Here is a 27,346-nt window from a genome sequence, read left to right as displayed (position 1 = left end):
AGGCGACCCTGTTGCGTGACCCCTTTACACCTACCCAGCTTCGGAGGGGTGGGGTCCGGATCCCGAAAAAAATTATTACTATAATATATATTTATTATATTAATATTTTCCTATTCTACCAATTATAATTATAAATATTGTTACGGCGGATTGCTATGGTCAAGTCGCTTCGAAGAGGACAACCCCTTAGAATATAGCTGAAGACAGCAACAAAGTTCACAGAAATATTATAATTCTTCTCCAATATATTTCACCGACTCCAATAAAAAAACAATAGATTTATGATGTTCCCTACTGCCATACTCGTTACATCGTGCGACGATTCATTTAGCCGAGCTAATTAGCAAGCTTTCGCATCGTCGCCTCTGCGCCATGCAAACCAGGACCGAAAGAAGATCCCATAGTCCCGTATCGAAACAATCGACACCCACCATTAGACTCATTATCAGCGGGACGCGAGCGCACGCGCGCGCGGCCGCTTCCGTGTTCTTTAATTGCACGGGAATTTTTCCTCGAACGGTTTCCCGGCGTGCGTCGGGCTAATTGCGCGAGGAATCCTTTTCGTTGCGAGAGGTGCTCTTCTCTCGGGCAATTACTCCGGATTCGATCGTCGGACGGACTAATTGCCAGGCAAATTGAAGCAGACGTGTGTGTGTGTACGTGTATCGGCCAGTGTGTACCCGGTCGACCCCAAAAATAGGTTTAACCGGGGCCGATCTTGCCACTACAGACCGGTTTATGCTTTCGACGATGCCAAACGCGATTATTCCTCGGAACAATGTCGCCTCCCCGGGACAGGCAAATGTTAATCGATGCTGAAGACGCGAGAACCAACCCCCCCTGGCAACCCGGCGAACTCGCGAATTTCTTTCGTTGGAATTTGGCCAGAAAACTTTTACGAAGACGAACGGAATACAATTAATTTACCTGCGCGAGGAAATGGAACCGGTTTCGAAAAGATGGCGGAATTCCTGCGATTGTACCGGATAAATGTTTGATTATATTAATTGAGGAGATATCGAAATTGCATTTTATAATTGGACTAAAATCTGTATCCAAATCTTAATGAAAACTGAGGAGATATAAAAGAGACAAGGAGAAACAAATCAGAAATATTTCGAACTTATTTAGGTCACGATAGCTGGTACACGCAGGCCGTTCAAAGCACCGCTGATAGAAGCATTTACATCATTTCTATTTTCCATTAATTCCGCGTCACACGTTAACGCCGTCTACGTTCTAAAAATATTTAACACTGTAATCTAGAATCGTTTAAACAATGCTAAACGCAATGACAAGTTAAATTTCACGAAGCTGAGGATATTCTGACAAACGAAAATTGTTCGAAAATTATTCGAAAATCGATGAAAATCTCCACCCTGTTCTACAAGTTCGCGTAGCTACGGATCACGTGCGCTGACGATTAGGCGAATGTAATGGTTTTACCTGTGGTCACGGAGGCACACGGAACAGCGTCCAGTTCGTTCGATCGTCGCCGCGACGACTACACCCGTTTCAGTTTCCGAGGACCCGCCTCGGATACATATTTAAACGCATTGAATCAGCAATGTTGCAGAGAGCGCGCGAGCGCACGGGAAAGAGAGAAACAGAGAGGGAGAGAGAGAGAGTTAGGTATTTTCAGTCGAACTTGTCAGTAACTTTAAAAATACATTGACGGCAAGGGATCGTTCCCGTCGCGGTTCAAGTACGCGACGGAACAAACGGGGGGGGGGGACGGAAGACACGGAAAAGCTGCAGAGGGAGGAACACGTTGTATCGGATTCTTTGCGCGTGAATTGCCACGAATTCTATCGGTGACGCGGGGTTCGAGTTCTACTTAAAACTTGGTCCCGGTCCAACTGCTGACTGGCTCGCGGCAGGTTCTACGACCGTCCGAATCTGGGTTCTGCACGCGACCGCTTCGAATTCCTGCTCGTCGCCTCGCCGCAGATATCGTAGACAAATATTAGGGTGTCACGAAAATTTCCTTCATTTCTGTATCTTTTTACGCGAAATCGATAGACGATATTTCTTCTTTAAGGTTGATTTATTGCGTTATATAGCACTTAATTAATAATTTTCCTAATAGGACAATTTTTGAATGAAAAATTTTTTTTAATGAAGAAATTAATAATATTCATATTTAGTAGAGCTTGTATAAAATCTTCACCGCGAGCCTGACTCGTCGTTAGAGTGCAAGGGGTTAACGATTGTCAGCGAGTCAGTCAAGACGGACGTTATCTCGTGATGATCGGCTAGTGAAAGCAACGGAGACAATTCGCCAGTCAGCGAATAAAAGCAAGAGGACCGGTGAGTCAACGATCCCCCATGATCGCGATGATGCGAGCTGTTACATCATCGTCCGACGAAAGTTCGGATGGCGAAGACGTGACCAAAAAAGGCAGCAAAGCGGATCGGCCGCTGCAACGGGAGACAGTCGCGTTGCATCCCGTTGCATCGCGATGAATAGCGTCGAATAAGCACCCTGCCGGACGAATTCCATCGATCTTCGAGATCGTTGAATAAAATATTAAATACGATATTAAATGGAAAAAAATACGATGCTGTGCTTTAATTACCGAATATTACAATAACTTATCGATACGTCGATAATTTCTCATCCAACATATGTACAATTCTAGCCTGTAATTTAAAGGATGTTTATCCGATTTAATCGATCAATAATAATAGCAATAATAATAATATGATATTAATAACGAAGCCGAGGATGAGCGACGGAAGCTCCAGCAGCGAGTGTTAGCGCGGCGGAAAATCGAAGGCCCCGGAAGCGGCCAAGCTAAAAGTAGAGTCAACTCATAAGTAGGAATTTCGAAGTTGAAAGGTGCTCCGGTGAAAATTTTGCGAGGCAATCACGGCCATCTGGACGGGCGCAGCTTTGCGCTTTAAGCGAGGTTTCGCAGCTAAAAGCCCCGCGGACACTCGAGATAGTCTCGAGTAGCTTTCGAAAGTTACTCCAGGAGCATATGGCGCGCCCGGTGTGCTATTGTTCCAAGACCGCGGAGCCGCGTTCGCGCATTTTATTAACGATTCGAATGCACCGATTTAATTGGGAACTGCGGCTAGCTGCTTTCACTCTGAACAAGCCGCAGAATTCTCGTCCGATCGATGCTCTGCTCTCTTCTGCCGCGACACCTGTGACCTTCGATCAAATTTGGTCGACCTTGATTGACGATAATTCCGTGAGAAATTATCGTAGGATGATGACTCGTTTTTTTAATCAAAGCTTGAAATCTCTGCTTTAACATCGCCTTTCTGGATTTTAAATATCAATAAAAATGCGAAGGAAATGAAAATATAATATCGGGTCCTTCATAAAATTGGTCAACTTTGACCATCGATAATGCCGCAAAGAATCATCGTAGGATGATGACTCAATTTTTAAATTGAAGCTTAAAACCTCTACTTTAATATCGATTCTCGGTTCTAAGTTTGACGCATCCTCGCCGCTGTGATCCTTTGAATACGGGACCATGTTCGGCGATCCAAAGGTTGCCTTAAAGTGCTTTAATTTTGCGACAAAAATTCGCCGCTGCATTTTGATTTCCCTGTTTCATTAAATTAAAAGAAACTACGAATTTCGTCGAAGTTATGCAGCGGCTTGGATCGACGATGCCTTCAGTTTAAAAGGTTATGATAGATCGTGAAATGATCGCGTCGATTGGACGGACGATACGCGTTTGTGCTGTCGGTGTGAATCGTTCGCTGGCTAATGAAATGAAAGACGACATGGGAAACCTCTCGCGGACGTTTAAGAACGTCGGCTGGGATATACTGCTTCCTATCACGTTGCGATTTGTTGTATTTATAACGGTGGGACGCGACTTATGGATTACGGTGAGCGGAAATATTACTTGCAGTCAATATTCGAGTCTCTTTAAATCGAAACGAACGCAACAACGGGGGATTCGGGACGCGAATCGATCAACAGGGTTCGTGATTTATTGCTTAAAAAGTAGAAGAAAGACAGGACTAGCGGCAAATTGGTGGACATTGCGCGGCGACGATGAAGCAAGCAGTATTCACGCTTTCGGATCGGCGCGATTCGGATTGAAATTGAAATCACTTTCCCCGCACGCGGTGCACCTCGTACATATCGTTAAACAGATCAGAAATCAATTATCCATTGAAATATAATTTAATATCATTAATAACCCAATCGTATCTATATTCAATCAATCAACTTTCTAACATAATTTCTGACATAGTCGCGACTAAAAAGTCTACGCTAAATTAACCACGAATCACGTGACATTCGATCTTTTCTTTTAAGAATCGATTTACACCAGTTTCAAATAAACGGCCCGTTTGATGGAATTGACAGAAGGTCACGGCGTGGCATCGAACGGCCGCAGAATATAATTGAAATTCAAGTTGGTCGGTGCGACGACGCGAACGCGGCCGGCGTTCCCTGCATACCGAGCGCGAGGAGCAGGCAATGGTGTGTGCAAATATTATGGCGGGAGACCCAGCAGATGGTCGGCCTGAAAACGAACAAAATCCGGGCGAGAACTGCGCGCGTCAAAGGTTAACGCTTCCCCGGCCAGAAATAAGTTCATAACTGTTCCTCTTTGGATTCTTTGCCCCGCCATCGGTGGCTCCCGTGCATCCGAGCGATTCGATAAACCATGTTCCGGATAAATATTTCCACGAACCGCAGTCCATTTCGGTTTCTCACGCACGTCCAAACAGAATTTTATTTGTTGCTCGAGCGTTACGCCTTTGTTTCTGTATGGCGCATCTGTGCGCGTTGGGAATGTATAATTAAGTAACTACACGTGTCTTTTATGGGAGCTCCGATAATTTCTATGGCGAATTGAAGGTGAAATTGGAGCAAGTGGGCGGGGCTACCACGCCCTAAGCAGACTGATTGGCGGAACCAGCGAGAATATTTAAGGGATTGGTTTGTAGTCTACTAGGGGCCGCCTACTGGCGTCCCTTTCCCCCACCACGTCTCCTAGGCCTCGCCCAGAGCAGCCTAATTCGCGAAACCGGTGTGAATATCAACGCGATTCGCTCAAAGTCAGCGTGCGACCGCCTCTTGGCGTTTCGCTTCCCCCACCATGTCTCCCTGGCCACGCCTACGAATCCGTCGGCCTCTACGTTGCACATATCGTTGCAAATATTAAAAACTTATTTGGAAGACTAAACGATTAGGTCACTCGATTATTCGAGAGATATTCGACGAATTTAATGAAAAGGAATTTTAGCGGCGGAATTTCTGTCGACTATTTCGATCGGATGTGTCCGTTTCGATCGAAACTGGGAAATCCGGCGCTGGGACGGTGTCACGATCAGACGGCCGCTGAACGACGCATCGGCGCGGCCCGCAAATAGCTCGGAGGAGGTCCGTTCCGGAGGAGGCCGTGCCAAAGGTTTGTTTTTTTAAGCGGCGACACGTGGGGACCGGGCATTTTTATCGCAGAACGATAGGAGACGTCCAGGCTCTGCTAATAATAATCGCGTCCCTTCCACGATAACGAACACGGCGCTCTCTACCTTCTAATGAAACCGAGCCTGTGTCGTTAAGAAAATCGAGGAATTTAGCTGTGCTCTCTGTTTTAATCCTCGAAAATAATTAACACGTCCGCCATTTGCATACATCGTTATGTTTATTCTATTTCGTGTATTAAATGCATCGAATCCTTTTATAAAATATAAGAATAATATCGGCTAAAAGGAGCTATATGTTAAATTTCAATCAAATGTTTATTTACCACCGGATATGTTTAAGTTCTGAAGGCGTGCAACGGTTCATTTTGTCGCTTCCGATCGTTATTGTTTTTATCGAATCGATTCGTGTTAGTTACCTGAAATATCTCAAATAGAAAGAACGTAATTTATACTTTTCTTTAATTAATAAAAGTTCTCGTTAAAGTTCTCATAGTGTGAAATAATGAATTATTCCCAAAATCAATCTACAATTCTAATACTACAAATATTCTGGAAATGTTAATTTAATTTAGTAATCGCAATTGAGGGTTGCCTTTGATGGAAACGGAATAAGGTACGCGTATCGCCGAGAAACAAAACCGAGAGTCGGACCCGCGGTGAATCTCGGCTTCTGACGACCAAAACATTCCGCGTTTAACGGTTCCAGATTTACACCGCGCGTAAATCAGTCTGGATCTGGAGTGGCCGCGACTGAAACCTTCGGATATCGCTGCCCCTTTTTCTCGTGATCGACGCCGATCTACCTTGTCCCATCCCGTGAAGATCCTACGACGATCCTGCGACAAAGTCAAATCGATGACAGCGATTTTTCTTGCAACTTATTATAGGTCTTGCATATATGCTCTTGTAAATCTTCTTCTAATTGTTATAATCCTTATGCTTTTAAAATAATGCTACTTTCATCATTGCTTCTCAATAAAATATTATAATGGAAGCTCTTGAAAATTTATTAAAGATTTTGTATATATCCTCTTATAATTTTTATTATTCTTATGTTTTCATAGTAATGCTACTTTTATCATTGCCTCTCAATAAAATATTATAATGGAAGCTTTTGAAAATGGTCCGACAAGTCACGTACGCGTGACGCCGGCCGTCAGCGTGAATTAAACTGAACGTCGCGTCGTCGCAGCGACGAGAATTTCCGACGTGTTCGTTTCGTTTGCCGAGCTCCGTGTGTACTTACATTTCTAATTAAATTCGGTTCCGTCGCGGGGGTTTAATAAAACCGCAGGCAGAGGGGGGAGAGGGCCTCGGTTTGCGTCACCGCTCCGACATTCGTTCGGCTCACTCTCCCCGATATCCCGAAAGTGCACGCTTCTTCACGGTGTGCGAAGAGAACAGCGGGATCAACGCAGTCGGACTTTTCTCCGATCCCCGGATTGCAATCGCACGCGTGGCCCCCTATTCCCTTCCCCCTTCCCATCTCCGCACCCCCTTTACCGTCGCGCGCTCGCCCTCTTTGCGAACCCCACGACGATCGTTCCCCGTGGCCAGCCCCGCCATGGGGTCGTCATTGAGTCATCGAACACGCGCGGAACAGAAATATTAACGTTGCCACGCGGTCCCCGCAAAAATACGTCATGCCCCGGCGACACACGGGATCGATGCGAACGCAGCACGAGATCCACCGTCGATCAAAATATGTACAGGGTGGTGGTCGTCAATAAATATAGCTAGTCTATTCGCGAATCGCCGGGGCAATTTTTATTATAGCGAATCGATCGCTCGAAAATACCTTCGGTTGTTGTTAGACCGTGGAGGGTCTTTATTTCAACCCCTTGCGAAATATAATTTTTTATCCTCCCTAGAACGTTCTCCGAGGAAAACTATGTTTCACCCTCGAAGCGTTCAATTAAAAGCCAGTTCAAGTTGTTCTAGTTCGTAGGATATCGTCGTCGAGGATCGGGTACTGTAGAACGATGGTTCATTGTTCAAATGGCAATTTCATGTCTTACGAGAAAAATCATTCTCCCACGATATAGTTTAAAATATTTATAAAACATAAATTTCGCACGGTTTAGGATAATTCTAGAACAACTTTCGACAAAAATATATTGATTGTGATCGATAAAACACATGACAAAATTAATCTTCAAAATAAATTGCCGCAGCCAGAGTCGCGTACACGGATTGTTCACAATCTCCAAAATTATTGATAGCCGTCGTGCACAGGGTTGCGTCCCCCTCTCCGAAAGGGTTGACCCGGGCGGAGGAGTCGGGTAGGCAAAATGGCTGGCCCCAAGGTCGCCGTATCGAAATTCATATCCGCGGATTCCGGGCAGCGGCGGCGAATAAGCTATGTATGCGAACGGAAGGTAGCCTCTCCCCGAGCGGTTAAGAATAGATCTTCATTGCCATAGGTCAGGCCAGAGGAAGTCGAGATGCAAACGCACCGGCATCGCAACGCAGAATGGGCTTCGTGCACAAAGAACAATCGAACGTGCCGGCCGCGCCGTTTACCCAGAGATATTCATTCGAAATAGAACCTGGAAGTACAAGGAGCCGATGCCGGGGATACTCCGAGCTCTTCGGGATCCTAGCACCCATGACGACGAGCCTTCGATCAAACAGACCCGCAGACCGCCAACTTTTGTTCCAGCTGCAGAAAACAAAATGCACCGTGCAACTTCAAGCGATGAATCAGCTGTTCAACGGCTTTGCCATAAATGCGCTTAGTTTCCTTCCGTTTTCATTTTTAATAATATAGTGATAATAATAAATTCGAATAAAAATTGAAGAATTAAAATCTTCGAGTTGCACCGGGTGTTCTAAAAGTAGAGGTTTCAAGCTTTAATTTAAAAAAAGATTCATCGTCCTACAATGATTTTTTGCGAAATTAACGACGATCGAAGTTGGCCAATTTTTATCCAAAAGTTTTCCATGCTGTGATTTTTCTTAAACGAATAAGTAAAATTGAATAAACTCCCCATAAATGTATCTTTATGATTCTGATAATAGTCTCTTAAAATATTCGTAAATATTCGTTCTGACACGGTTGCGTTAGAGTTAAAAAAACATAAGAGGAAATGGGAGAAGCGTCGCCGAGGAATATTGCCACGTGACCTATTTACCAGACGACGAAATAAATCTTTGGCGCTTAAGTAGGACGCGTGTTTCGCCTACAAATTCCCGATAAATTCTCACACAATGTATACACACGTGATTCATACATCGCCTATTCCCATTACCGATAAAAAGGTCCGATAATAGGTGGAAAAAGGTTCGACGCGGATTGACAAGATCGGATAAATGTTAAAACGCCCGGATGACTCACGCGGCTGCGGCTAGATAAGCCGCGATTACGGCGCATAGTTGCAAAAGCGAGTCGCGCGCAAGTTGCACGGATCGTTTCGCCGTATGTTCGGCCGGGCGACTTCTCGGGCCAGAAACATGAACTGCGACACGCTCGATTTAACGCAACACTAGTCGGGAGAGCTCGTGTGCAAGCTTGCCGTTCGTTCCGCGGCTGGATATATTTACCGTCTCGTTAAAATCATTCTGACGGAGTTGAGCCTAACCGGAGAGGAGCCGGCCTCGTGGGCGGACCTAACCGCCACAGCTTCCTTTTGCTCCTAGCTTAGCCTCTACTCGACTCGACTCGGTTCTACTCGACTCTGCTCGGTTCTACTCGATTCTACTCGGCCGCGCTCGGCCCCGATCGCAGTTAAAATGCCGCGGAAACGGTAATTGGTTGTTTACTCGCGATCGCGAATGCGATCGAGGCGTGTAATTTCCATGGAAACGTCCGAGGAACAATCAACAAAACGGCTGAAAAATTCGACAAGAATGAATTACTGTATAAATTACTGTAACCTTTTTAGATTTTTGGTCCGGCCATGGAAATATTAAATTTAAGTGTCCTTATCTCTGAAGCAACTGAACAGGGATAGTATATAGAACCTTCTAGATCAAAGACTAAAGAAGTCAACACAGTCTGAAGGAATCAACAAAGCTTGAAGAAGTCAGCAAAGACTAAAGAAGTCGTCGAAGATTAAAGAAGTCAACGAAGCCTAAAGAAGTCGCGAACGTCTGTAAAAGTCAAAGAAGAAGGTCGTCGCAGACCAAGATCCAAGAGGAAGCAGACGGGTCGGACCCCTCGATGCCCAAGAATATTCTGTTATCGCCGGATCAACGACAGCTCGAATTCATGCGTCTGCGGTCGGGTCAGACCTCCGAGAATGATTTGAACGGCACGGTAAATATATCCGCGAGCCGGCCGAGCGGTAGAAGGGGCCTAATCCGAACTAAGAGTCGCGGTTTCAGTACCGGGAACGGGAGGGCGTACCTCCGGTTCGTCAAACGTAGAAACGCGACTCCGCTTTGGCTACTCTGCATTCTGCAGAGGCCGTTTACCGGGGCTGCTCTCGGTTCGGCTAGGCGAAGTTAGGCGAGGTTAGGCACTCCGGACGTGCTCTGGCACTCTTATTCATCACCCACGTGGCCAATCGAAATAGACGATCGCGCGTGCCGGCCGGATCATTCCTTGCCGCTCGCGCGAATTCAACGAGCTGCCCCGGGAACGATCTCCGCGAAATGGCCGCTGAAGGTCGCTCGAACCAACGCGAATGGTTAACAGAGACGAACGAACGTCGACGAGTACGTTGCCTCCGAGGCCTCGCGACAGCACAATGACAATACGGCCGATTGTTTCTATCGGCGCAGCTGCGAACAACTTTCGATGCTGTTCGGACGATCATTGTTTTCCTTTCGCGAGGCATCAGCTGACTTGTTAGTAAGAATCTCTGTAAATTAAGTGTCAATTATTCATGAAATTATTCTTAATATTATATCTAATAATTAGGATGCTTGACAGAAGCTTTTTCAGGGTCTCAGAACAGGATAATGTCGAGGGATCCGATCATTTTAATCTGTAGAGGTGAAAATGACTTTCAACGGTGGTGGGATGATCGTTCAACAATTTTCCAAGGATTTGTATACTTGCTAGAAGAAATCTCTACAAAATAAGCGTTGAAAATCATTCAAATTGCTGTGAAAGGATAGCAGCAAGAAAAAGAATACTAAGAATCGGCTTTCTTCGAGGTCTCGTGCTAGAACAATGCCACCATACGCGATCATTTTTGTCCATAGATGTACAAGTGACTTTCGATGATGTTCAGCATATTCGTCTTTCCTTTCCCAGGGATTTATAGACTCGCCAGCAGGTATATCTGCGAACTGTGCGCCAAAGGTCGCCGGATTCACTCTGAAAGGCCAGCGACAACAAAAAAAAGAGCGCTGAAAAGGAGCTTTCTTCGAGTCCCGCGACAGCAGAATGCCAAGAGATCCCCCCGACTGTTTTCATCGGCGCATCCGGCGGCCGAGGTACAAATGACTTTCGATGTTGTTTAGTTTGCCCAACAAGCCTTGAACAACGCGCAATTACATGCTGAATGCCGAGTGGAACACAAAGGGAGAACGCGAACGAGAAGAGGAGGCGCGCACCACTTGCCGCACTCCCACAGTCGCTTTCTTCGATTACGCGTGCCCGCAAAAGGACCGGCCGCGAAAGTATATCCTACCGCGAAAGACACCTCATTGTCGCGATCGTGAAAGCACCCGGGACTCGCTAATTACACCTGTCCGCGGCCGATATTAAACGGCCGGTAACAGCGGGACTAATTGTTTCCTCGGAATCCGCGAACCCTGGTCCAAGTATACAAGCCAACGACATCGAATAACTCGTGAAATATTTGTTGCGCGGAAATATATTTCAGATATTTAACAAGTGGGATGTAAGATATATAATTACCGAGATATTAGTGGAAATAAATTACGTTGAACAAGGCCTTGTTCGTGAACGTGACTCTCGACGCGAAGTAGTCTAACAACTTTGTTTACCTGCGGTCGATCGGGACTGGTAAACACAGTCCGAGATGCTACACAGCTGACACAATGTATGTAATAACCTATTGGTCGTGCATATTCTCCAATAACAGGCAGTCTTCAAAATGTTTCCTGCTCTCATGTTGTGACACAAGTATAATTAAAATAATATATGTCGTGCAGTTTCTATCTGAAACATTTTTTCGTGCGACAAATATTTCATTTGACATCGTTATATAAAAATAAGATTGATATAAAAATGTCTAACAAAGATATTCGGTTTTGTATTTTAGTGTTAAATCGATTCGTTGATTAACGACACCAGCCAGCGGCCGGTGCCAACGAGATTGGGGACGTGGGAAAAAGAGTTACACTTTTTAGGAAAAGAACTTGGCGAGCGAGCTTGTCTAACATGCCGGAACAATCTGTGGGCATCCCGATCATAAATCTCGAAGGCCTAAGGCGTCTCGGTACAGAATAAAGGATTAAACACCGAGGCGTGGGATTTTCTCGGAGCTACCCTCGCCGGGAACGATTACAAAGAGGCCCATTGAGTAGACCAAGACCCGCCTAGTCACAGAAAACATGCTCAGGTACGCAAAATACGTGTGCATCGTCCTCGAAACAGTGACGGGAAATCCCACGTTCAATAAACCCTTTTACAGAAGTTACTGGTATGATGGCGGGCGTTTTGGATTATATTGTCGAGTCGAGGCGAAGGGTGCTTCCGAAAACTGGACATATTTTGATTGCATTCCGCATTGGAAAGGGCGACGAAAGGGACATTGGCAAATGATTTTATGGCAGAAGTCACGTCCCCCGTTTATTGCCTTATGGGCTCAACAGTATCCAGTTAGCCTAAATGATACTGTTTACGTTGGAAAACCGGTAGTAGTCGTAAATGACCGTAGCTTTCATGGATTTATGGTGAAAATTATTACAGCTGTTGTTCGACGAGAAGAAAAAGGTTTTTCTAGAAAATTGAATCTGATGGAAATATTTGCGAACCACTAAAGCGTCAACCGTGCTTTCTTGCGTAAGATTCGCGTGCGTGCCACGATCATGCATCTCGGGGACCGTTTCGAAGCGTAATCTCGGCAACGAGCAAGAATTCGGCGCGCTTTCACCGGAGCGAGCAGCGAGCGACGCGACGACGAGAACAACGCCGCGAAAATAGCTGCGGATAATACGAGCGGAAAGTACTTTGCATAATTCATGACGAGGAAGAGCGCGGGGGGAAGGGGGGAAGGGGGGAGACGAAAGAAGCCGATCTACACGCTCGGGAGTCTCTCCCGGCGTGTATCCAACAATCGCGATCACTCGCGAGGCCCTCTCCCCGCTAATAATTATTTTCCATCGCCGAGTTATACCATTGTTCGCCGACCGGCTGGCTTTCCACCGGCATTGTTACCGACGTCTGCACACTTTTTTCGAGACTTTTTCTCCGCGAACGCCTCCTCCTCCTCCTCCGGCCCCCTCTCTGTCTACTCCGCCCCTCGCTAACCAGCAACGCGCGCTCGGCCTTGCCGCGTTCACCGACCAAAAGTGCATCGCTCGTTCGACTTTGTTGCGCTTTTACATTTCTTCGGCCCGAGAAAGATTGATTTCGATCCGGGAGAGATATGTGCTACCGCTGCGAAATGTGGTGGCAACGATGCCGTTCTACTATGTGATTCGCCCATCGTTCGATCAATGTCGCATTTATACGTCGAAAACCGTATGATATATAAATAATGCAGTAATAGATTAAATGCAGCAAGGTGTATGAAATGAAAGGACTATACGTCAGAGAAACTGTTTTAAATTTCGAGTTGAAATAACGATGATTATAGATCCTATTAATAATAATAGGAATGATGTATGATGGATGCGGACTATTGGTCACCCTAGCCGAGCGCGCAGAGGCCGCGAACGTTCTCGGGATTCGGCGCAGTAGGAACTGTTTAAAATCCCATAGGGGGTTACGCTCCGGCGGTCTCTTAATCGTCCGGAGTCGCGGTTAATTAAATAATTCGCGACGAGAAGAGGCGAGGGTCACCGTGTCATCGAGTGCACGCCGCGCGTACTTGCGTAGCGCGACGGGTTCGATGGCGGCCCACGCGATGCGAACCGCGTGCAACGTCCCACGCGACCGGTTTGCGCCGTTTTCTCGTCTCCCGATAATAACGCCCCGCTCGCTTTCCATAAATTAATTATTCTAACGGGCCGTTCGAGCGTGCCACGGACGATGGATCTCTTCTCACCCCTCCCTTAACCGCGCTGCAGCCGATGCATTTTACGCCCCTTCGCGTGGACACCGAGACACGGGATTAGCCCCTCCACTGCATATGTATACGCTATATGTATAGTGTTTAAGTATATACATATATATATATTCGTTCTTCGACACGCTTACGCTTGTTCTCTCATCGCAGTCTATGCGAACTAATTAGGGGGAAAATCCCTAGGGTTTCTCATTAAATCTATGGCGAAGAAATTGAATACGTGTTCCTCGAACCGGTCAACATACTTTGTTATCCAATTTCTGCTCGGTAAACCCCGTGTCGCCGAAAGGAGGAGACGATAAACGGGGACAATGTGTTTGCGGCTGTTCAAAGTTTTAGGGGAGGGCATGGATTAAATTAAATTCCTTATAAAAATTGAACACGTCTTATTCAAGCTAAATATCAAAAGTAATGAAACCCTAAATTAAATTAGGGGCACAGCAACTTAACTTTCACGGGTTCTGCGAGCCTAGCGTTAAGAACAAAGTCAATCGACCGGCACTATCCGCAGAGTCAAGCTATAATTAAAAAGCTGTGCGAGCGCGTATACTTTCTTCGGCCGGGAACGTTGCAGCGGCCAAGGAAAATATACATAGCGGGGCATCGGAGGATCGAGAAGCGGACAATGTTGCCACGGAAATGATCGGATCGAGACGACCGAAGCGGGAAAGCTCCGGCCAGACGCGGTCGTAAATTATTCTGGTCCCGTGTAAACATTAAACAAACCGGTCGAGACGCGGGCGCGGAGCACCGGGAACTGCGCGCAGAGCGAAAGAAAGTTCCACTTTTACTGCGGAGACTCCTTTTACCGGTCAGCCGCCGCCGCCGCCGGCTCGAATTCAATTTGCCCGCGAAACTCGATTCGAAACTTCCGCGCTTCCAGCGCGCGCGCGCTTTTCCATCTGCGTGCACGTGCGCGAGATGAACGCTTCGAAGCGGCGCGAGAAAAGAAAAGTAGCCGGAGTTAATAAACACCTGTTCCAGATCATAATGTTCGAGCGCGTCGAGCGGACTGTAACCGCGCTGTACATATACGTTTCCTTAATGTCTTTATTGGTGTATACAGGGTGTCCTCCGAGTACCGCGTCAGCGTAGAATAATTTGACGCGAGCGTCACCTGACACCTAAAGGTAGACGAGGAAAAAATTACACGAATTCAGGACGAAATTAAGACATGTTCCCGTCGGGCTATTTCTATGCAATTTAGCTTAAACGAAAGCTAGAACTGTCTATTTGAAAATAGGGTAGATTAGATTGCGATAGAGTAACGAGATCGTTTTGAAAAATTAAAAGAAATCGATACCTCTGGCGTCGTGAGGTTTTTACAAGATTGGAAAGGAGAAGTTCGGATGGATTTTAAGACGCGTTCCCGTGGAGCTATTTATATGTAACTTAGCTCGTATGAAAGCTGGAAGTGTCTACTTTAATACAGGATAGATTAGACTGAAATTGTATAACATGTCCGTCCGCATTGACGACTAATCTATAGTATACTTTCTCACAGGAAAACGCGGAACGCACTTGATACATGGAATCAAATAAATGAGATAAAAACTATCGATTCAAAGAGACTGGACTCGCTGAAATTGGAACGAAATTTTGACGTCGAGCCCACGGCCACTTTTTAGTGGTTTCGTCTTGTTCGTGTGTTGGCCCAGTTGCTCGGCAGCGCGAGTGATACCGCGCGCGCAAAACAGAGACAATCATGAAAGTCACTTCTTCTCTCGGCACGTGAGATGCTTTTTTTTTACCGTGAACACCGTAGAAAAAAGATCGATTTTGCGGCCGTCGGTCTTCGAGAGCTCTCGGCTCTCGCGTTCCCGCGACGAATTCGAAAGAAATCTTGAACGAACAATTTACTTTCGTCAATGAAGAAGATCTCTGTTGACGCTCGTTTTTCGTACGCTCGGCGTACACTGTTTTTGTTCACTTGGAACGCGGCCGCGTTAAGAAGTGAAATAATTAGGGAGAAGGAGGGGGGGGCCTCGAGCCGGTCGACTGAAAGCGAGGTATGTCGTTATATCCAACGGCCCCAAGCCGCCTTCAAAATGAACGATACAATCTGCAAATAACTTCGCTTTCATGGATTACGTAATGGTCATCCTTATGCCCCACTTGCGATGCATTGCGAAACATGGCCCACGGAGAAGCCGAGTTTTATGTAATAAATGGCGAAAAAAGAAAAGAAAAGAACGGCCGAGCCTATTAAATATTCCAGGATCCCGTGAACGCGGGTTCGTCGGGGCGCAATGGCGCGAGACCTGTTCCTCGAATGTGACCGTTAACGAACCCAATTACCGACTATCCCTCCCACCGTGTACGACTCGTCGCCAATCACATAAAATTCGTTATCGACATCCACCGTCTGCAATTTTGCGAGAGATACGATCGTCTTTGTCTCCTTAAAAACGCTCGGCTACTTAGCAACGCACGTGCGTACCGTAACAGCTTTATGAAACGCCGATGGAAATTCGTCGGGCACGATCGCACGACTTTCTACTCGCGCGCGATGCAAGCCGGCTAATTGAGTCGTTTTTTTGACACAGCGAGTATCGTCGACGATTACGCGAGTTTGAGTTTATCTACCCTTCGCCGGCTCTCGTCCTGTTGTGTCAACACGGCCGTAACGAACGGCTCTTGCGAGGCTCGGAATGTTATTCGTGCGCGGGAAGACGCGTGCGCGATGCGTGAGCTATCTCCCCTAATCTCGTTTTGTTGATACTTGTAGGACGAGAATTGGGTCCATTTGTCCTCGGATTTTATACGGCGTTGTTTAAATATCAAACGTTTGCACCCGAAGCTAAATTAATCAAGGTGTATTGAAAAATTAACGAATCTCAAATTAATACCGTATAAAATATAGTTACAGTATATTGATAAGAATGTTTCTGTCGGAAGGGTTTGCCGTTCGAGGGTTGGTCACGACACCAGGAGTAACGTCTCCCGTGGATCATTCTATTACCGCAAGTCTCAAATTAAGGCCTCGAGGATTAATTGCTGTAAAAGCCGGCGCGCTGTCCGAATCGATAGCGAGGAGGGGGGGTCCACGTTCGAATTAATTAACAAAGGTCGGCCATTCCGGCGACACTTGGAACCCTCTTAACCGAGTGACACAATGAGCCCTCTTCGCACTCCGCGCGCTCCCAGAAACCAATTAAAATACTTCCAGCATTTTACCTCGAGGGGAGAACGCGAAACACGGAACAGAACTACACTAGATTTCAGGAGCTTTCCTCCTCCGGATAAGAAACTATGCTGAAAGTTTGTTTGGTCATTTTCGAGTAGAGTCGCACATTTTAATCCGATCTTAACGCTAAAACGACCACAGAATATTTCTAATTAATCTATAAACGCGCAGAGAAATATTTATACGACGAGGTTCTTTTTATACACAAATTTTCTTTACGTTCAAATTTGTCGTAATTGATTGGAATGGATCACCCTGTGCACGAGACGTCTCGTTTAACTGAAAAGCGTTGGGGACGGCCGAGGGAAACCGGCCACCCTGTATATAAACATTACGACTGGCAGGCCTGTGGCGCACGGACACAGATGTGTGGCGCGGGCGTATTGGGCAAGGGGTTAAAAGCGGATGAATTCGAGAAGACGGGAAGCATTTACACAGGCTGGTCAAACGTGGGAGTAGACGCGGGTTAATTGACAGATCGATACTACTCGGAACATCGGGCTAATCGGGTGAAAGACCCCATCGCGGTAGAACGCGAAACACGCGAAAGAAACCTTCGTAACCGTGGCTCGACGGCCGGCGGCGAGACCAGTGCTGTTGATGGAAACAATTCCCGGCCGTCTCCAGCGGGAAGCACGACCGCGATTATTATTTCTGATAGGGGCTATTGTAATACGGGGGAGCCGCGCGTCGGGCAGAAAAAGAGAAAAAGATCGAGCCGAGACTGTGGCATGAGCGGGAACGACATCTGTTCGCCGCAGCTTCCGAGTGGTCTGCTGCTCCCACAGTAGGGAGAAATATTATTTCAAATGACGAATGGCAAATAGCATTAAGCTCGATTATGATCAACGCTCCATGCGTTCGACGCACCACCATTTCCCGTCTAATTTGCATACAGTTGGTGGTACTAAAAATCGTCCAGCATCAGATTTTTTCGCTGTATTTGAGAACAGTTTTCAAGCGTAAACCCGGCAAAATCACTTTCTTTTTCATTCAATATCGAATAAAAGAACTTTTTTCGAATTAGATTAAATGATTTTAACTGCTCTATAAATATTAGAAGGGCTATGGTGCATTGTACAATGACTGAAATATTTTCATTTCAACCGTTATACAATGAACTAGTCCCTGTAACATTTACAGAAAAATTCAAGTCATTTAGAACAGATTTGAAAAAGTTGCGTCAATTTTCCTTCTCACCGTATACTGGACGGTAATCATTTCTATACGATCATTTACACCTTACGTCACCGTAAAGAATCAAAATCAGCGTGCGTTTCATTCATCGAGTGTTCTCGAGAAGCCTTTTTTCCCCCGCGCGCACAAGCGTGCGCGAGTCATTAAAATTAAGCCGTTCATTTTTATGTAAGGCATTTACATAACGCAGAACATTTCCTCGTTCGTTCGTCAGGCTATCTAAAATTTCGAAAAGAAATTCGTAAAATTTCCTCCATTCGAAATTCGAGTGTCGTCTCGAGATCGTCGGATACAATGATAAGATATTACGTGTGCAGCCGATAGTTGCTCAGATAATCGCCTAATCCGCGTAACATCGACGCGGAAAACGCTCTCGATCGAACACGTAATGACAGTCGTAAGTATCGTAATTACAAGAGGAGGCTCGACGTTAGATTACCCTCTCCCACTCGTCTTATTGGAAGAGATAACATCGGTCCGCGAAGGGTGCGACGCCACTGATTTTACCGATCGATCGGACGACTTCGGAACACCGTACTGACACGATCTCCTTTGGTTAACGAAATCCGCGAACGCCGAGAAACCGAACCGTAAAAGCATCGTATCCGCAAATCCCGGGTGCATCCCCCGAAACGACGCGCCACGAAATCGATAACCTGTACGAAAAAAGGACACTGCGTCTTACCTCGATGAAAAATTGGTGGATCCTCGTCGCGAGATGCTCTTCCGTGTCCTGTCTGTCAAACTTCGGGATCACCGGTCGCCGTGTCCGCGAACTGAAGCAAAGTTGGGCCGGTTAGGTTGAGGCGTGCCGCTTGGGCTGTTCCTTTGGTGGAATTCGCAGGAGACACCTTGGCTTTGTAAACTGTAGAGGTTGTTCGCGCCGATGAGACGCTTCTCTTCCGATTTATTCTCGTGTAAATAGAAAAGATCCTTTCGTTGCGGGCTCATTCGACAGACAGTCTCTCTCTGCCCGATCTCTCGCTGCTCGCCTGCCACACGAGTATCACACCACTTTGAGAGCACCTTCGCGGATCGACTGGCAACTATATTCGTGTACAGACTACGCGGACCACCGTTCCCTGTCTCGGGAACCAGAGCAATGGCTCTCTTCTTTCTCCCTCCAGTAACCGCCAGCGACAACTGGCGACGGCCAGCAATGACCCTTATTACCTGCACCCTTCATCCAATGGTAAACTAGTGCCGCGCGGCATTCTATCGTGTACTGAAACTTTCGCACCGAAAACGGACAATACTTCACTTTCGCTCGATCAGATTTTCCCGCAACTTTCGAATGTTCTTATTTTAGTATTTAGTGATTCGGAAGGATGTGTTTCTGATAACCGATTCATCTCGACATTCCGCAATGGTCGGTGGTTGAAAATTCAAAGGATTCCCGCCTCGATATGTCACAGTGGTTCGCAAACTTTCGTTATGCTCATCATCGGAATATTCAAAGTTTTTCGTAGAATTTAACGAACTGTGGTTCGTCTTTTTATAACTAGATACTTCTTGATAATTAGACTGCGGATCTTTAAGGAAAATCAATATAAAAAATTTCTTTTTCGACTATTTTTATGTTCGACTGTATGCATTTTTTAAATAAATGCATAAAATCAACGGTTTATAGATAGCAGAATAATCTGTAGAAATACCTTCGCAGAATTGTTTAATTACAATTTTAACAATTAATTACAATTTTTCAATTTACGAAAAGTCTTTCATAGCTGGTATTAGAGTCATCAATGCATCTTCCATGTTTTTCCTTTGAGCGTCGGTTTTCAGGGTGCTCCATACACGTTCCAGTTTCTTCTGTTGATGACGCTAAAAATTGTAATTATAAAAATGCGTGCAATGAAAGGATTTGACATTCTCATTAGTGACCGATGTACCTTGATGAAGAGAAAACAATGTTTCAGTGTTGCTCCCACGTAAAGTATTTTCACAGAGACTAAACGGCCAGCGATGTCGTTTATCAGAGGAATAGCTTTTAATAAAAATTTGTGTGGCCCGTGTCTAGTTTTGACCAATGCTATCCTCGTATGCTCGTTACAATACTTTGCTAGAAAAAATAATAGATCATGAGGTCATCAGATTACAAAGAAAATCTAATACTGGTTTACCGCTAAAGCCAGCTTTTATCGCTGCCACACCGAAATCGCCGTACAACTTTTGCACTTTTTGATTTATAGCTAAGTGCAGCGTTGTGATTTTCAGCGGAAACTGTTTATCGATGTTATCGCCGAGAGTTATTTCGAATGCCAAATATCTGAAAAATAAAACACGTGTTTATCGTCAATTTTAAAAGATTACGATCATCATTGTTCGTGGTATTTTATCTACGTAAAATTCCATTACGTGTTCGATAAATATGAATTAAATGAGCGAGAAAATCGCATTACCTGTTCTTAAAACGAACCATCTTCTAGGTTATGTAACGCATCGATCGTGGAAATAATTACTGAGATATTATTCGAGGACGGTTTAAACACTAGTTGCACAAACAGAACATTATTTTACAATAATTAGCGGTACGTTACCAATAAATTACACAGTTCGCAGCGAACACGTCAGAAAAACATTACCACGTGCGACGTCCTCAACCGCGCCAGATAAGTCAGGTTTGACTGGGTCGCTGTCAAACACGCCATGTGCGTGCAACATGTAATACATTTTTAACGCAATTTTCCAACTGCGATCGTGTTTCCGATTTTTCGTTAAAAATGTATTAGCGACGTTCTAATAGAGCGTCCGTTCAGTACGACGCTAACATATGTACGAAAAATAACAGCAATCTCTCGAAGCCCGTTAGACAACGATCTTAGCACAGAGCGAAACACGGTGCAATTATTCAAGGTAACGGGTACGGCATTTTTTATGCGCACGTGTTTCCTTGATTAATGCTACGTGTCGTAAGACTTACGTAATGTCGTTGTACTTTGCCTTTGCTGTTGATCCTATTGATCTGATATTCGTGTATAGCGTCATACGAAAGTCGCGTTCGGGACCCAAATGATAATTAACGAAAAATTTTAAGTCAGCAATCATTTCCTTTCCGCGTCGAGGTCTCTATCTCTGTTTGTGCGTGCGACACAGAGAGTTTTCCTAAGCAACAGGCTGCTACTTGTGCTATTGGTAAGTGTTTCTTAATCCTGTCAGTGTTATCTCAGGGTCATGTGATATTAAAAAGTAACTCAATGATTACAGTAAAGCTCGGTTGATAACGATCCTAATTTACAGCTTATAATGATACTGTTCAAAGCGAAACAGTCAGTTGGTTTCTCCTGACAAACGCTGCACAATATCCAAGAGACAATCTGAAATATAATAATGGAATACTTTGTTGGTGTTGATGTGGGAACTGGAAGTGCCCGGGCCGCTTTGGTGTCCTCCAAGGGGAAGATAGTCAAAATGGCAACATGCCCTTTAGAAATTTTTCATCCTGCTCCTAATTTTTATGAACAATCATCTGACAACATTTGGAGCGCAGTTTGTCATGTAGTTAAGGTATTAACAGACACATTTGTACGGTGTGATATTTACAAGAGAAATATAATATTTATTGTTTCTAGTCGGTAGTGGCTGATATTTCTGCAGATAATGTGAAAGGCATTGGATTTGATGCCACCTGTTCCTTAGTAGCAGTGGACAAGACAGGATCTCCAGTCACGATCAGTCCCACTGGTTTGTAAAATTTAATATTAAAAAATATTTCAAATCGGCTATTGCAATTCTACAACTTTCAATACAGGAGAAGACAAACAAAATGTCATACTGTGGATGGATCACAGAGCACAAGAAGAAGCAGACTACATAAACGCCCGGGATCACGAAATGCTTCAGTATGTCGGCGGGAAAGTATCGCTGGAGATGGAGACTCCGAAAATGTTATGGTTGAAGAAAAATCTACCGTCCTCTTGGAACCGTGCAGCGTTCCTCTTTGACCTGCCTGATTTCTTAACATGGAAAGCAACAGGTTCCGATTCGAGGTGGTTACATCATAACACACTAACGTGAAAATTGAGCAACATAGTATAACTTGGTGATCTAATTTTAGATCCTTATGCTCTCTAGTATGTAAGTGGAATTACAATGCCGATCCGGATGGCAACAATGGATGGAACACGGCATTTTTTCAACAGATTCAATTGGGAGAACTCATGAAAGATAATTGGAAGAAAATAGGTATTGATAACAGCTTCCGCGGCATTGGTATAGCAAATTAATTTCCTCGCGAATCTAATCAAACTTAACAGAATGCGGAAGAATGCTTCGATGATTTAACAAGTTTGTTTTATGTTCAGACAGACAGTATGAAAGTATTGCTTTATTTTAACAAAGAAAACTATTAATACGAAGGTAGTGATGTGAGGACACCCGGGGATCCTGTTGACCAGGGACTGTCGGCTAAAGCCGCTTCCGAATTAGGACTACTGAAAGGTACTGCTGTGGGTACCTCCCTAATTGATGCACATTCTGGAGGACTTGGCATGATAGGCTGCGCTGTACCTGGTTGTTCTCCTAACTTGCAGAGGAGATTAGGTAAAGATAAATCTCTTCGTACTTTCCGCACGCTTCTCTGAATCGTATAACATTCTGTTCTACTTGCAGCATTAATTTGCGGCACCTCGACTTGTCACATGATAGTCAACGAGAAGAAGCTTTTCGTCAATGGTGTTTGGGGACCATATTACAGTGCCATGATTCCAGGATTATGGTTGAACGAAGGCGGACAAAGCGCAACTGGAAAATTGCTAGATCACATAATCGACACGCATCCTGCAACACCAGGGATTTTAAAAAGTTTAAGCGGAAACAAGTGAGTTTGCTTGTGTATTAAACAAATTAGTTCCAGCGATCTATTGTTACTGTATTCTAGACATATTCAACAATACTTGACGGAACTACTACAAACGATGGCGGATCAGAAGGGTCTGAAGAACGTGTCATACTTGACAAAGGAGATTCACGTCTGGCCAGATTTTCATGGGAACCGCTCCCCGCTGGCTGACCCAACTCTCAAAGGAATGGTAAAAACGATTTTGGTCGTGTATTGAAAAATGTGTTTTGATTAAAATTTTTATCAATGATTGTCATGCAGGTATCGGGATTATCTCTGTCTGTTGACGAAGAAAACTTGGCATTGTATTACTTGGCAACTGTGCAAGCACTAACGGTATGAATGTTTCAGACATTTCGTTTTAAAAACGATTATTCTCTGTATATTAAACATTGAATAAAAATTGTAGGACTAAATTGATCGAACATTAATATTTGTAATTTGTTTAACAGTATGGGACAAGGCACATTTTAGACACATTGGAAACTGCCGGTCACAAGATAGAGGAGCTATTGGTATGCGGAGGCCTCAGCCAAAATCCGCTGTTCATTCAGATTCAGGCAGACGTTTTGGGTTTACCTGTACTTTGTCCTGTCGAAAAGGAATCTGTCCTGATAGGGGCAGCGATTCTTGGATCTTACGCAGCCGGAAAGTTCAGTAACATATACGATGCGATTAAAACGATGGCAGGATCTGCGAACATTGTTAAACCAAAAGATGAGTGTCGCAAGTAAGTGAATTGCTTCGATTATAAGATACCTTAATTTTCCAGAGAGATTTGATTACCTTTCCGGTTTCCAGATATCATCTCCAGAAGTATCGAGTTTTCCGAAAAATGGTGCTGGATCAACATAATTATAGAGAGATCATGAATAAAGATTTTTTGTAATTGCCGCTACTACATTACAGTACCTTTCGAACTTGTAACGCCGCGGTTTTAGGCTCTATGCCAACACACGTACAAATAAGTACAATGAATCTCGCAACTAATGCATATTATAAGGAACAGTGTTTATACAATTTTTTAATGCAGTTGAAATATATTTTATGTATACAATTTTTTTCAGAGATATATTTTTGCTATATGTTCTCTCTTTTATTCCTGTTTGTTACAAATATAAATATATATGAAAATATTTGGCATGGTAATTATTTTTATACACCGTACATTATTGTATATATACTTCTATTGCTTTATTTGGTATATAAGTATGAATTCGAACTTTACATATGTATAACGTTTTACAGCATTCTTTTGTTTGCTACAAATGTTTTGGTAGAAAACACGCGTTACTTTTCTTATTGCATATGTCTTGTTGTTTTAACAATATTTGTACAAACTTACAACAGTATTGCTAAAAGATTACTTGTTATAAAAATATTAAAAGTTTCGTTCAATATCATTATAAAAGTTTATAAAATGATATTACTGTTTGCTTAAAGAGTTAAAAAGTACTACAGTATGTAGTACACTTGTGGCTGAACATTGCCTAACTTATGTCATAAAGAATATTTTCTTATCTCTCTCTCTCTCTAACTTGCAATAGATCATTTTATCGTAGAAAGTAACGTTGATATCACATGATTCGCAAAATCTTCTAAAAAATTTGACATCCTTGGTATCCTACACATTTTACAGACGTGGTTCAAGACGACAAACGAAAATAATATCTGCAATATCACAAAGTCGGTTTATCACAAGGTATTCCGGTGAACTAAAGTTTGAGAAACCGACGACAATTAAACTTACGTGACAGTCGATCTTCAGAAGATTAGTTTAAATAATACTGGTATAAAACTTTGGATAAAACTCTAGATCATCATTAAGTATTACAAAATGTTGTACACATTAATGATATATAAATTGGATTATCTATGATTTCGTAGCTTAATTCTAATCCAAATGCTGGCGCTAATTGCACCCGACATTGTCTGTTTCACTCTCGGTGAAATAATTTTTGCTAAGACTCTAATTATAGATATTGTATCCATTTTAATTCTGAACCTTTTTCTGTGAGTAAGTTTTATACAATTTTCTCATGAGTATTAACAGCTGCTGCGTCAATTATACACCTTAAACGAACATTCGAATTTTTAGTGATACTCAAACAATTTAGTATTACATCAATATCATCGTCAGTCTTTTTAGCAGCTAGCTTTAGAACTAAACTCTTGGAAAAAAAAATGAGAAAAGAATCCTAAGTGAACAGTATCCTTCAAATGTGTTTTAACAGAGACAAGATTCCATATAATGATATAATTCTAACTAGTCAACAATCGTCATAAACATTTAACTTGAAAATCATTTATATTTTGATATTTGGAAGACACAAAGTGCGTGTTTTTGTTGAACATTGTATGCTCCATTCCACGGAGATATCTCTTTTCATATATCTATATCTATATAAATCCTTTACAATTATTTTATATTTAGTCTTAATTTCAATAAGGCCATTTGTGCAACTTGTGCAATTAGGATACCATAAAATTGTCGTCCAATCGACAACAACTTGCTATCCTACGTAATTCATTCAAGTTCCGATCTAACTTTTACACAAAAGAAAAAGGATCATTCGTTAACAATTGATATTGCTTGTAGTATTCGAAAAGTTAAACTAAAATTAGTGAAAACGCTAAACAAATAAAATTCAAACGAAGCGATAATATTCTGCAATATGATTAAGCATGTATTGAAATGCCATGGAAGGAGACGTACCGAATCTCTGTCTCCACAAGTGTTTAGCTATTATACGCTGCCCCAAATTGTGAGTAGTTTCTTGAATTTCTTCACAGATTTCGACGCTGGTTTGCCAGATTGTTTCTGAGAATATAAATAATTTTATGAATACGATAATAGACCGTGATCACTTAAAAATAATAAATATTGCACACGTACCCAAGTTACTTAGAAGTTTATTTTTACCAGGTGGATCAAATTTCTGCAAGTGTTCCACGCTAATTACCTTATACTGCTTTAATTCTTGCAACAGATCATAGTTGCAACAACGAGCTCGATTGTTTGCTACAATGTAACTGCCTGGAGCACTGTGCTTTGTAATTTCCTTCAGAGTTTCTTTTACTGTGGTACACTTATCAACTTCCCCATGAGTTTTGTCTATTTTGATTGGCTAAAATAAGGAAAATAGAATGAAAATAATGCTAGTATGCGCTTCGCGATACGTACCTCTGGAACTGCTGCAACCATGTGCAACCACATACGGGTTGGTATAGTGTTCACCTCTGCTATACAGATTATTGTATGAGAATTATTATTGCGCTTCTTAGCACTAGTTATGTCAGAAGGATTCTCAGTCATATAACCATTAGGAAATTCATCCACAATTAATATTGCACGTTGACCTCCAAGAACCCAATCTTGAGGATGAGTCTTTACATAATTTTCAGATACCTCGTCGCATCTCTCATATACTTTCTTAACTACATGTTTCTTTATTTCTGAAAAGGATGAATAATATTTAGACTATGGAATAAATTATACAACGGATCTGATAAATAAGTTCTTACATACCTAAGTAATTAGCGGTGAGTTCACTGGGTATCATTTGACACCATCCTAATATCAACTGAAGGCACATTTTCAGATCACATTTGATACCAAAAAAAAATGAATTTTCTCTTATCGATTGTTTTCTAGTACAGTTTGGGCAGGACCAACTGTATTTGTCCACAATTCTTGCTTGATTCCAACCGAGGCTTCTACCTTTGCATTCAGGATTCGGGCAGTTGGAATCAGTTCTAATTAAACTCATTTCTTTCAGCCATCCGCACAGCTCTCCTTCGTGACCCTGTTGCAACATTGGACGTACGACAACATCAAAATATCCCCCTTGATCTCCAAAACGCTCCATACATTGTCTACAAAAGCAAAAACACCTATTAATAATTAGCACAAAAAAATTGAATAACATTATCTATATTTTATTTAACGTATTTAGAATGCTTTGGATTTGATTGAAAACAAATATTTATCAAACATCATTACACAATAATAAATAAAGCAGAAACAGACCACGTTTGACCACACGTGAATGAAACAACCTCCCATTGTGCGTGAGCAGTGGGGGGGAAAAATCAATACTCTTGTGAGTTAAATATAACTTTCTTATCCTTAATATAATAAGGGTTAAATTATGAGAATTTCGGTAGTTCGTAAGACGCAATCGATCGACTTAATTAAAAAAAAGAAAACGGTACGCGATACAGCAAAGAGTCGATTAAATAAACGAAGAAACATTTTTAGCGTAGCAGAAGCAACAAGTATTATAGGATCGGAGCTATTCCAATGTGTGCCGAAGATGCTCTACCTCGCTTTGACTTTCGTGTTTTTCATTTTTGATGCAGAACTCGCGTTCGTCCGACACTACAGAACTCCGGTGAAACAAATAAAAGTTTATAACATTTTTTAAACAAACTAAAATGTAAACAAAAATAGAGGAAACCAACAAGGAACCACAAAAGACCCGGGAGCAATGTCGATGTTACGCACCCATCGCGCAGCGACTTATACGGACGTCGAAATATGCACCAACCACATTCCGA

General features: G+C 43.3%; 4 protein-coding genes and 1 long non-coding RNA gene across 12 annotated transcripts in view; 2 read left to right on the top strand and 3 right to left on the bottom strand.

Moving 5' to 3' along the window:
* Corn (microtubule-binding protein cornetto) overlaps window positions 1-19,008 on the bottom strand; it is a 38,752-nt gene extending 19,744 nt beyond the window's left edge. For 2 of the 4 annotated variants that reach the window (XM_078178522.1, XM_078178524.1), the window contains exon 1: window positions 18,632-19,007. The gene's annotated coding sequence lies outside the window, so the exon portion shown is untranslated. Of the gene's footprint in view, window positions 1-1,446; window positions 1,514-18,631 lie in introns of those variants that run through there. The other 2 variants (XM_078178525.1, XM_078178523.1) reach the window with 2 other exon arrangements.
* LOC144468983 (uncharacterized) lies at window positions 10,287-12,869 on the top strand. The gene is made up of 3 exons (XR_013493898.1): window positions 10,287-10,797; window positions 11,592-11,891; window positions 11,964-12,869. It is a non-coding gene; the product is annotated as an uncharacterized LOC144468983 (long non-coding RNA).
* A 556-nt stretch (window positions 19,009-19,564) lies between the features above and the next one.
* On the bottom strand, window positions 19,565-20,796 carry Pop5 (POP5 ribonuclease P/MRP subunit). Of its 2 annotated transcripts, XM_078178587.1 has the most exons (5): window positions 20,532-20,796; window positions 20,349-20,437; window positions 20,070-20,215; window positions 19,839-20,008; window positions 19,565-19,770 (listed from the first exon to the last, which is right to left on the bottom strand). In XM_078178587.1, the coding sequence occupies exons 2-5, from the start codon at window positions 20,366-20,368 to the stop codon at window positions 19,654-19,656; spliced, it is 453 nt and encodes a 150-aa protein (XP_078034713.1). In that variant the 5' UTR covers window positions 20,369-20,437; window positions 20,532-20,796; the 3' UTR covers window positions 19,565-19,653. The 2 variants fall into 2 exon arrangements, with proteins under 2 accessions (XP_078034713.1, XP_078034711.1); XM_078178585.1 differs by having other exon boundaries at window positions 20,349-20,794.
* A 63-nt stretch (window positions 20,797-20,859) lies between these two features.
* Window positions 20,860-23,922, top strand: LOC144468828 (FGGY carbohydrate kinase domain-containing protein). The gene is made up of 11 exons (XM_078178581.1): window positions 20,860-21,081; window positions 21,187-21,453; window positions 21,519-21,630; window positions 21,698-21,935; window positions 22,004-22,131; window positions 22,306-22,488; window positions 22,558-22,765; window positions 22,826-22,976; window positions 23,048-23,122; window positions 23,239-23,516; window positions 23,588-23,922. Exons 2-11 carry the CDS (start codon window positions 21,277-21,279, stop codon window positions 23,673-23,675), a joined length of 1,638 nt encoding a protein of 545 aa, XP_078034707.1. The 5' UTR covers window positions 20,860-21,081; window positions 21,187-21,276; the 3' UTR covers window positions 23,676-23,922.
* A 43-nt stretch (window positions 23,923-23,965) lies between these two features.
* On the bottom strand, window positions 23,966-27,303 carry LOC144468829 (uncharacterized). 4 transcript variants are annotated; one of them, XM_078178584.1, is made up of 6 exons: window positions 27,112-27,303; window positions 26,316-26,662; window positions 25,971-26,242; window positions 25,683-25,914; window positions 25,503-25,607; window positions 23,967-24,859 (listed from the first exon to the last, which is right to left on the bottom strand). In XM_078178584.1, exons 1-6 carry the CDS (start codon window positions 27,135-27,137, stop codon window positions 24,852-24,854), a joined length of 990 nt encoding a protein of 329 aa, XP_078034710.1. In that variant the 5' UTR covers window positions 27,138-27,303; the 3' UTR covers window positions 23,967-24,851. The 4 variants fall into 4 exon arrangements, 3 of the variants coding, with proteins under 3 accessions (XP_078034709.1, XP_078034710.1, XP_078034708.1); XR_013493876.1 differs by having other exon boundaries at window positions 23,968-24,457; window positions 24,537-25,607; XM_078178583.1 differs by lacking the exon at window positions 27,112-27,303 and adding an exon at window positions 26,817-27,026 and having other exon boundaries at window positions 23,966-25,607.
* Window positions 27,304-27,346: the final 43 nt, after the last annotated feature.

The sequence above is a fragment of the Augochlora pura genome, chromosome 4 (genome assembly GCF_028453695.1).
Source record: "Augochlora pura isolate Apur16 chromosome 4, APUR_v2.2.1, whole genome shotgun sequence".
Classification (NCBI taxonomy): domain Eukaryota; kingdom Metazoa; phylum Arthropoda; class Insecta; order Hymenoptera; family Halictidae; genus Augochlora; species Augochlora pura.
Note: the sequence above shows the minus strand (reverse complement) of the source record. Positions and strands in the feature narration are given on the sequence as shown.